General features: G+C 34.9%; 1 protein-coding gene across 3 annotated transcripts; it reads left to right on the top strand.

The window, feature by feature from the left end:
* Positions 1 to 370: 370 nt before the first annotated feature.
* On the top strand, positions 371 to 9,210 carry LOC104245463 (magnesium transporter MRS2-I-like). 3 transcript variants are annotated; one of them, XM_009801073.2, is made up of 11 exons: positions 371 to 943; positions 2,193 to 2,222; positions 4,502 to 4,652; positions 4,798 to 4,919; positions 6,342 to 6,416; positions 7,221 to 7,445; positions 7,555 to 7,599; positions 8,326 to 8,370; positions 8,455 to 8,484; positions 8,610 to 8,729; positions 8,836 to 9,210. In XM_009801073.2, the coding sequence occupies exons 1-11, from the start codon at positions 692 to 694 to the stop codon at positions 8,920 to 8,922; spliced, it is 1,182 nt and encodes a 393-aa protein (XP_009799375.1). In that variant the 5' UTR covers positions 371 to 691; the 3' UTR covers positions 8,923 to 9,210. The 3 variants fall into 3 exon arrangements, with proteins under 3 accessions (XP_009799375.1, XP_070012067.1, XP_070012068.1); XM_070155966.1 differs by having other exon boundaries at positions 433 to 946; XM_070155967.1 differs by lacking the exon at positions 2,193 to 2,222 and having other exon boundaries at positions 571 to 943.
* Positions 9,211 to 10,806: the final 1,596 nt, after the last annotated feature.

Raw genomic sequence — 10,806 nt, 5'->3', positions numbered from 1 at the left:
TTTCTTGATGTTTTTTATTATATTTTGTTACAATTCTCATTTAGAATTTGATAAATATTTAATAAAGACCAAAATATTAACTTTTGATAAAATAAGCAGAGCAATCTGGTGCACAAAGTATCCCGTACTAAGGTATAGGAAAAGATCGCACCTCAAGATGTGTGATATAAATAATATATGCTAATGCAATTATTAATAACTGTTTTTACGGCTCGAACTCGTGACCTACAACATGAAGGAGCAAAATTGCTTAAGAGTATATTTAAGTGGCTATACTAAATCTTACCAAAACATTAGGGACAAGTTTTGTCATTTTCTGGCCCGAAAACGAAATTCAAATACTAACAAAAAGGAATTTGCTTTTTTTACAAAAAGAGGTAAAACAATAGAACAGCAAAAAATAAAGCTTCTTCTCAGTTTTCCTCATTCATCAAAATACAGATTATTCTCTTTCTCTCTCTGCATATATAGCGATGTGATCCTTATAGCTTTTCCTCATACTCTAAAAAACCCTAATTAGTTCATTCAATTAGGGTTTGTAAAAATAATTAACAGAAGAAAGTATTTAATACACATTCATATCATACATAAACAGATTACAAAAAATAAAAAATAAAATAAAAAATTGGCATATGCATATGTTGAGTAAATTTATAGAGTATTGAAATTGAGGTTTTTTGGGTAATGGTTAATGGTGATGGGTCGAGAAGTGGTGCCGGTGATGGATCCGAGTCAAGTAGTCGGGTTGAAGAAAAAAGGTACCGGGTCACGGAGTTGGCTTCTGATGGATGCTTCCGGTTTGGAGACTGTTTTAGATGTTGATAAGTATGCGATCATGCATCGCGTGCAAATTCACGCTCGTGATCTTCGCATTATCGATCCGCTACTATCTTACCCTTCCACTATTCTGGGGCGTGAAAGAGCTATTGTTCTCAATTTGGAGGTGGTTTGTTTTTTTTTCTTATTCGTAATCTCGAATTATTCGCCTAATACTCCCTCCATCCCAATTTATGTGGCAAAATAGTTTGAATTGTTAATTATTATTACTTATAAACTTTTTATGTAGTTTACAAACATGTAAATTTTATTTAATTTTTTCTAAAATTCTATGTCCGAATTCACCTGTCAAAACTAAGGAATTGACTCTCGAAATTTCAACTATGACATATAAACTGGGACAAACGAAGTACTTTTTATTTACATTTCATAATATTGGCATGAGATAGATTTAAATGGAGTAATGTGGTTAGTGAAGATTCGTATAGCTGACCCGAATTTGTTTGAGACTGAGACACAATAGTTGTTGTTGTTGCTTGAATCCTGAATTATTGAGTATTTTATTATAATGGTGGTGTCCTTGCTGGCTTGAGGTATATTCCATTGGATGTCTATTATCTCCTACCAGCAGCACAAATAGCGAGAAAGTATGCCTACCAAGACTTAGGCAGATGAGAAGAAATATCCTAGTATTTTTGGCTTCCGATGGGATGTTAACTTATCTCGAATTATTGAGTATTTTTTTTATGACGGCGGTGCTCGGGTTATATTCCAGTGAGTAGCTGGTACCTTCCATCCGCACAGGTATTGGATAACACAGCCTACCAAGGTTTAGGCAGATGGAATGAAATCATCTAGTGTTTTTTTTTTTTTGCCTCTACTTGGATTTGAACTTACCTCTAGTTATAGAGTATTTTTACCTTTCGGAGATTTATACATTTAGAAAATATACAGAGCTTCTAACACTTTTTATTTGTATTTGCATAATATTGGTATGCGATGATTTAAATTGAGTAATGTGGGCAGTGATTAGCTGACCTGAACTTGTTTGAGACTGAGGTTTAGTTGTTGTTGGAATGAAACGGGTTGAAATGCAGCAAAATGAATATTGAGAATTGTAAAGCCATCCTCAATTTTGTCACTGAGCCATAGTTGTTGGAATGTGCACTCTGTATTAGGAGATAATATGCAAAAGTTTTTGAAATTTGTTTCCTTTTTGTTTCCATAAATAACTATAGTAAATTAACTAATTAATTTTTTTCTTCTCCTTTGTGGTAAAAGATGGAAGCCAATTCATAGCTGCTTTTTCCCAGTTTGCTTTTTGGTTGACATTTTAACTTTGACTTTCATTTTTCATTTTCAAGTGTCTTGTTTACTGATTGTTGCATCTTTTATTCTATTGTGATTAAGGGCAGCATATCAAGGCTATTATTACATCTGAAGAGGTAATTTATGTTCTTTTTGGTAAAGCTTCTTGTTTTCTGCACTTCTCTTTTACAAAGTTAGTTAAATTTCTAATAATTGTATTTATGGAGTCTATGGAACTACATTTTGTTTGTTTTCGAAGTGAGGATGCAGTCACCGATCTTGCCAATTCACTTGAGGTTTAACTGTTTTAGTATACCATCAATTTGCTGAATGATAGTTGTGCCAGCAGTTTCTCATTACTGAGACGATAGCAATTGTTGTGTGTTGCGAAATCTTATGTTTGACTCTCATCATTTCAAGTTAGGAGTTGGGACATCACAAGGGGACAAAGACTAGATAACGACAATTTGTGTATTATCTTTTATCGTCCAGATGGAGAGGCTCACTTTTATTTGTGTTGAAGTAAAAAAATGCTACCTTTTCCGTTTTCCTCTTGTCCCGTTCAATAATACTAGGACATGTACTTTTAAAAAATAATACAAGGACGTGTAACTGTATTCTACATATGCTATTATAGGAAAAAGGATAGCAGGATGCTATTACAAGCATTTTGTAGAAATAGCAGGATTTAGCTTCTGAATGTGTTTTAAGTCTTTGTGATCTTTCATTGAGAATATCACCTTGACTGGTCTTAACTTGTAAATCTCTATAGGATACTATCGGTATTTTTTATACCATCTAGACCACATGCTCTCTAACCCTCATATTTTTATGGCATCTTTACTTTATTAGACCTAATTTTACGAGTGTAACGGAAATGTTGTATATCATTGCGGTAAGAAGATTGTAAAGTTGTCCTTGTCAACTTAGTCTCTCCTCCTATTTTAAGGCATCCACTAATTTTGGTTACTTTCCTATCAACGAGCCTATGTCGAAACTATCTACTCGAATATGACTCTCTTGTGGTAGTTTCATTATCTCATATGTCCAATAAGATGTGGAGCCCTTTTTTTGTAGCATCACTTCTTCACCCACAGTCATTCATGGTGTAGGAACCCTTGCTTATACTTTGTCCTTCCAGGCCCCACAATGTTATGGAACCTGTTGCTCATCTAACACTAAACCTGGATGCCGATATTCCAGTTAATTCAGAATTCATGAAATTCATCACAATTGGATTCATTAACACACAGCAACCCTCATCTTTTATATGGATTTTAGGATGGGCTATGTGTTTGGAAGCTCACACACAGGGAGCTCAGATAATTCATCATAAGTAGACTTTTATTTTTGTACTGGCCAGCATCTTGCTGCAACCATCTTTGTTTACATGGGTTTGGGACAATCTATGCTTTCCAAAACTCAGAGAGACAGTTGGGATTTTGTGCTGCAACTAAAATAATCCCTACTTGAATCTTGGTCAAAGTCTGAAATTGATTAAAATGTTCATTTGAGCTCAAAACTATTTCATCCATTTCTGTTATTTCTTTCCAAATGTCCTCTTTTTTCATTTCCAGAATTTGGTCATATACATGCTGGTCCGGTCCACCATAGAGGAATACCAATAGAGTTATTCCTAGAAAAATGATTTTTATCTCATGTTCCACTAAACCCTGAAAAAGTATGACAGCTTAGCTTTCCTTTTCAAGACCCGCAAAGTAGACTTTCCAACATTTAATTAGAGAAGTAGATATTCAACAAAAAGTCTGCTTTGAAATATTAAAGGTCGATTCTAATGGATTATTAAGTTTTAAAGTTAAATCCTTTAGGTTCTGAACACTTTTTATGATACTTACATATTGATTAGGCTAGCTCCCTAATCTATATTTGGTGGAAGCAACTTCAGTCAACTTTAGAACCCTACTTGCTACTTTCGGATCTAAACATACTTTGAACTGAGTGATTCTATATTAATCTTAATTCAGGTCTTGGTCAATCCGGGAAAGATGAGAACTGAGTTTTTTTTTTTCGCATCTTAATCTAGATTAACCTTGATCCCAAGTAGGACTAGAATTCCTGCTTGTACTATATTTTTCTGAATTCAACTCAACAGGAATGAGTACACTGGCCTTTAATTTTTAGCCACATGAGTGAAATCTATTTGGGATAAACAAAATTAATCTCTGTAATTAGACAAAATGAGTCAGATTCGGTCCTGCCATTCTGATTTGATCCAACTTCCTTGGCTCCCAATTTTTTTATTTTTTGGTGAGGAGAATGCATACTCTTGTAAAAAGGGTGAGGCGCATACATACATCTTTACTATCTTCATAAAAATAGATATAAACATTGAGTAACTTTTGTTTATTAAATCAGCCCCACATATAAGACTATTTCTAAGTTTTCTAATGGACAGGTTCTTCTTCGAGATCCATTGGACGAAAATGTTACTCCTGTTGTTGAGGAACTTAGAAGGCGGCTGAAACCAATGAATGCAAATCGTGAAGATCAGAGAGAGGAAAAAGATATGAATGTTCAGCATGATATTGAAACAACTGAAGAAGATGGTTTTCGTCTTATCATTCTCAATTTTCTGTACTTGTGAATTTCTCATATTCGATTCTCGAGCTCATGCTTCTCATTTCTTTGTATATTATTCATGTTCTTTTCGTAAGTATGCTGACTCTTTTTCTTGTGCCAAACACAATGCAGAGTCTCCATTTGAATTCCGAGCTCTAGAGGTCGCTTTGGAAGCCATCTGTAGTTACCTTGCTGCTCGCACATTAGAATTGGAAACTGCTGTTTACCCTGCTTTAGACATGCTAACATCAAAGGTCTGTGTATGAAATTTTAATCGGTTTAGTGTTTGTTTACATTGTTACATTTGCATTACAGTATGCTAAAGGACATAGGTCTTCCATCCCTAGAGGGAAAATCCTTCAGTAAATATTCTTATCTTTTCTTTTTTTTCCTTGTTTATCCTATATTTCCAGTTATATTTTTATTGATGACTCACAATCCCTAACTTTTCACAGCACACACATTAACGAAAAGATAATTTACATGTCTATTTGTACATGTGTATACCGCACTTTTGGGATTTCACCGCGCGGTTGTTGTTGTATTTTTGCATGTGTATGCTGGAAACTTTCTATTTCAGCTTTCAAGTTTTTTAGTTGTCTATGTGAACCAAGATCCTATTCTTTGTCTGCTTTTTCTTTTTCTTTTTGTTACCCTTTCTTTTTGATTTTGACCATTGTTATCTTCTCAAGAAAACAAGACACCATAAAATTCAACTAGGAATTATAAGGTAAAGAAAACGAGACACCATAAAGTGTTGGACTGTCTCTACCCTAGATAACACTTTATTATTAACAGTAAATAACATAAAGGTAATTCCTTTTTATACAGTAGAAATTGTAGTTATTTTTATTTTTGTAAATTCCTTGCCATATGAAATATTCTTTGGACTCTCTTCTACTTCTTTTGAAATGAGGAACGATTGAACTATGCCCATAGAAAAGTTTCATTACTTACTTCTTTCCGCTATTGTTAATTATAGAATGGGTATCCTTCATATGCATGTTCTATCACAGAAAACTTTTGATTGCTTTTGGAGTAAAACATTGTCATATTTACTTCTTAAAGGATAATAGGATGTCAATTAGGACAGGCCATACTACCTCATCACAGACTAGTAAGGCGTCTTCTTTTATTTTAACCCCCCCCCCCCCCACACACACACACAAAAAAAACCCCTTACTCGCCTCTGTGTATTTCAATTGAAGGTATTTCACGAAACTTACCAAAAGAGCTCTTTCTTGCTCAAATATCGTTCCCTATTGGACGAATGCATATAATTTCTTCTTATAAAAAAAGTAGAATATATATTGTTTTCTTAGTTTTTGGTATTTCAGTCCCTTCTGCTGTTTTTTGGCATCTTGGACATTGTGTCCGTTTCCTGTGGTTTGTCCTTGTAAAGTTTTGTTTGGATCCCATGGGATAGCTTAGATGCTAGCTACTAACATCAACAAGTTTGATTTTGTACTGCATTTGAAAGTTCGAAATGTTTCTTTTCATGTTAAGAATCTTGAGATTCTTTTCGTTACGTGGTTCCCTTTTCTTGATCCTCGCCCTTAATCTCCTGCATGCACATATATGTTGATGTCTCTGCGTCTGCAATCTTTAGAAGGTTAATTGCTAGAGTTTTATCTGTCTTTCATGGGGTAATTTTTCCCAAATAATGTTTAATGCAGATTAGTAGCCGTAATCTGGATAGAGTGCGGAAATTAAAGAGTCAAATGACACGGTTGACTGCTCGCGTACAAAAGGTTATGTCTTACCTATTATTTAAGTGACATTGACGTTAACTTTCTTATTTACGTTTTCATTTTTATTAGTGTGTTTTAACTAACTGAACAATATTTAAATCCTTTGAACTTGTTTCTCTTCGGATTTTTGAGGATATTTTGTTAAAAGAGACATTTTATAATATAGCTTTATTTCATTAAAAATGTCTCTTCATGATCGCTGAATCCAGCCTCATATAAACATATGCTGCTGGGATATCTAAATTTCTTGGAGATAGATCATTCTCTAGAAGCTGCCACCTCCGCACCAGGAAAAGGGGGGAAATAATAACTTGGTAATCATCTTAAATTTAGCAAGAAGAAGTTAAATTTTCCTACATGATTAACATGTAGATAATAGAATCGTGACCCATTATGTGAAACATACATCCTTTTTCTCCATTTTGGTATATTGTTTTGATGACCAAGAAATCTGCTGTTTCATCCTCAAAACTTGGTGGATAACGGGATTCGTCACTCTTCTCTGCTGAAATGCCAGACCTGGTGTTACCACTAAATTTTTTAAACTCGAAATGCGCTGACAACACCTCTCGTGCTGTACTTTTTTTGCCTGAAGCAAAGCCTTGGGGCTCCACTCCATTTTGATATACTATGTGAATAGCTTCAACTTACGCGTGCCCCGTGATTTCTACTCTTATTAACAATAATATCTGTAATGGAATGATTTTATTGCAGTTGGATTATTGCGCTCCTTGCATCATCATTACCACACAGTTTGTTTAAACAACCACGGATTCATCATCTTCATTATGTACTTAATTGCAGGTGAGAGATGAGCTTGAGCAACTTCTGGATGATGATGGTGATATGGCTGACCTTTATTTGTCAAGAAAATTGGCTGGTGCATCACCTGTAAGTGGATCAGGTGCAGCCAGTTGGTTTCTTGCCTCACCTACCATTGGCTCAAAGATATCCAGGGCTAGTAGAGCTAGTATTGCAACATTTCGGGGGGATGAGAATGATGTTGAAGAGCTTGAAATGTTATTGGAGGTAAACTTCTTCTAATGGCATCATTTGTTATACCTAAGAGAAGGAGAAGTTGAAAAAAGAAAGCATGCTTCTGAGCCCTACTTACAAGAAATGTTTTTCTTTCTTGCAGGCTTACTTCGGGCAAATTGATAGCACATTTAATAAACTAATTACGGTATGCAAGTTTTGCCCTCTTGTGGAATTGGATATATTAAGCTGGCGAAACCTTTTAGAACCTTTAGTCCCTTGTGTGTTTTTGTGGATTTTATGTTTGACAGTCTTCTTTAGATTTGGTCAATGTGCTTATATAGTAGAGATACCACATTATTTCAGATGGCTATAAGAGTCTTTAGTGGTAGTAGTATGCTTGCCTCTGAAGTTCCATTGTTAACGATTGAATAGTGCAGATTGTCGGAGGGAGCAATCAAGTCTCCTTATGTTTAGATATAGATATTCCTTCTTTATGAACCCTGAATTGTTATTGCTTTCTTTTACCTTTTCTTTCATGAGTAAGATACAAAGAGTCTTGAGATACACAACAAAAATCAGGTCAAATTATTCTGATTTAAGCAAATGTTGAAAAATGAAGTAATTGTGAGAGGGTTGTGATTCTTGTGAATAGGGAGGAGACCTTCCATCGTCCGAGTAATGGGATCTCTATGTGGACTAGTGTTTGTTGCTTTCATTGAATCCCTTCATTCAACACTATGCCTCTCTCTTCAGTTTCCTGTACTTCTTAGCATTTGTTCCTAATAATGGCCTTTCTGACATGTCTACTAGATGGGTGGAAATGCAGTGATCTTTTAGATTTTGTTCTTTGGAAATTTTCAGTGCTGAGTGACATGTTAGAGTGTTCTTTATCTTCATTTTCCAGTTAACATTTGTCTATTTTAATTTGCAGCTACGAGAATATATTGATAACACAGAAGATTACATAAATATTCAGGTAGTTAAAATGCCAAGATAATTTTCAGTTTGATGTGATTCATCTGAATACGTAATGATGTAAACCTTATGCTGCTTATTTCAGCTGGACAATCATCGAAATCAGCTCATTCAGGTGCTCTCCTTTGGAAATATCTAAATCCCCTACCTATCTTTCATTGCATCTCTTTTCAATCTCGTTGAATCTCACGATTAGAGTTGTCTCTATGCTCATATGTGCTTTTGTCATGTTGGCTGCAGTTAGAACTTTTTCTCAGTTCCGGAACTGTGTGTTTGTCTATCTACTCTTTGATTGCTGCGATTTTTGGGATGAACATCCCATATTCTTGGAATAAAGATCATGGTTACATGTTTAAATGGGTAAGTTTGACACTTTGTGGTGGCTGTCGTTAATATGATTGTGTGAGTACTATACCTGATGGGAAACACACATTATTTGGTTGATGGATGGTTTAATGCTGTGCAGGTGGTAATCATTAGTGCTATCTTCTCTGCCGTGCTTTTCATATTTATAATCTCTTACGCTCGTTTCAAAGGGCTTGTTGGGTCATGAGGTCTATCGAGTGAAGGCAGATGCGATGGCGGGCAAAAGCTTTTGCCCATGTCTAAACACAATGCGGATACATTTGATGGCCCATCTGAAAGGAACCATACAGCATCCAAGCTGTGAATGGCCATAATTTTTTGCAATATCATGACATTTCTTCACTGTTATTGGATAAACAAGCTTGAGATCTACTGCAGAACTTACTCTGTCATATTCTTGTAGTATATGAAAGCTTCACAATTGTACTTGTGTTAATAACAGTCAAAAGCTCTAATTAATTTTGTTTTGTGGAAACAGATAAATGCTGTTGATTCACATTCGGCAAAATACATAAGTTGCCACCCGAACTATGACCCAAATCCCTGTTACACACTTTCCAGGAACGAATATTACTTTACACACTCAACCTTTCCAAAGTGTATCTAAGACACATCATTTTTTTCTTAACCAGTTTTTCAGAATATGTGCAATATCACGCACCAATCAAACAGTGACATGTGTCATTTTAAAAAAAATTAAAATTACAATTATACCCCTCATCTTCCTCATCTAAACTACCGTGGCCGTCTTCCTCCTCTCTCACCATCAAACACCATAGTTTCTTCCTCCACCTTTTACTTAATAACAAAGCCACCATTAATTAACAAAAATCCCTAGAAAACACACCCAACACTCCATCTTTTCCGCTGAAATTGAATCAAAATTTTTGAGCCCAGATCCAACTCATTTTTCATTTCACTTCGGTAAAAGTTCGACCGCCATTAACTGTCATCGCCACAAGTCAACTATTTAAAAAATCATCCATTAATAAAATTAAAGAATGTGCAAAATCTTGAGCTAAGCTTTAATGGTTGGAAAAAATTTCGAAAAATTCTCGCTTCCTAAAAATTTGACTTCGCCATGGGTAAAGCTCAAGTTAAGCTTCTCTACAACGAGAAGAGATATAAGAAATCGTGGTATATCTATTTGAGAAGAAGGAGATCGGATGGTGGAGCTCAAGGAGTAGCTATGGCAGAATTTTTAAAAAGGAAGAAGATGACTCAATTTAAAATTTTAAAAAACTAAAAAAAAAATTGACATCTGACACAAAATCCTTCTGTTCACACGACTCATTTGTTGGGAAAAACACGCACTATCCACGTGGGCAAAGCAGTGTGTATTAGATACACTTTAGAAAGGTTGGGTGTGTAAAGTAATATTCGTTCCTAGAAAGTGTGTAACAGGGATTTGGGTCATAGTTCGGGGGTAACTTATGTATTTTGCCATTCAGTTATGCTTTTGGCAATTTTTTTATATCGTCTTTTCCAAAAAGAAATAGAGGAAATAATATAAGTGGTGTTAAACCTATGACTTTTAGCCTCATCTGAACTTATGACTTCCGACACGGCGTATAAATATATACGTAAAAACCTCTTTGTTCCAGGTGATATGCTTTTTTCCCACATGGCAAGGAGGGAGGTCCAATTAGACGCTAGTGGCCACAAGGCCACCAAAATTCAAATGAGTAGCACTCGTGTTTGAATTGTGATATCTTTGATCATTTATTGCTCGTTTATACCTTCTAAGAAAAATCCAAGGAATAGTACTTATTTCTTTACATTGCATGAATAATAACATAGACATTGTCTGCATAATATGTATTAGTGATTGTCATATATTGAACAATAATACATACATTGTCACCCAGTAAATAATAATACATGGATTTTTGCTAGGATTGCCTATTCAAAGATACTTTTATCTTTAGATGCTATTCATGTCCACATTTGGCTAATACATTTTTTTTTTTGAATTGGTAACTATTGTATATATTAAAAACATCAGTACATAGGTTGCACTGAAAACCAGATTTATATGGAGAGGATTAGTAGACTTTCTAATTCAAGACCT

This window comes from Nicotiana sylvestris, chromosome 9 (genome assembly GCF_000393655.2).
Source record: "Nicotiana sylvestris chromosome 9, ASM39365v2, whole genome shotgun sequence".
NCBI classification, from domain to species: Eukaryota; Viridiplantae; Streptophyta; class Magnoliopsida; order Solanales; family Solanaceae; genus Nicotiana; species Nicotiana sylvestris.
Note: the sequence above shows the minus strand (reverse complement) of the source record. Positions and strands in the feature narration are given on the sequence as shown.

What these genes read in the sequence shown, in the direction of transcription:
- LOC104245463 (XM_070155966.1), top strand. Translation starts at nt 692, where the DNA reads ATGGTGATGGGTCGAGAAGTGGTGCCGGTGATGGATCCGAGTCAAGTA. An exon ending in TAGACATGCTAACATCAAAG is followed by an intron (nt 4,920 to 6,341) that starts GTCTGTGTATGA and finishes TGTTTAATGCAG; the next exon opens with ATTAGTAGCCGTAATCTGGA. An exon ending in CATTTAATAAACTAATTACG is followed by an intron (nt 7,600 to 8,325) that starts GTATGCAAGTTT and finishes TTTAATTTGCAG; the next exon opens with CTACGAGAATATATTGATAA.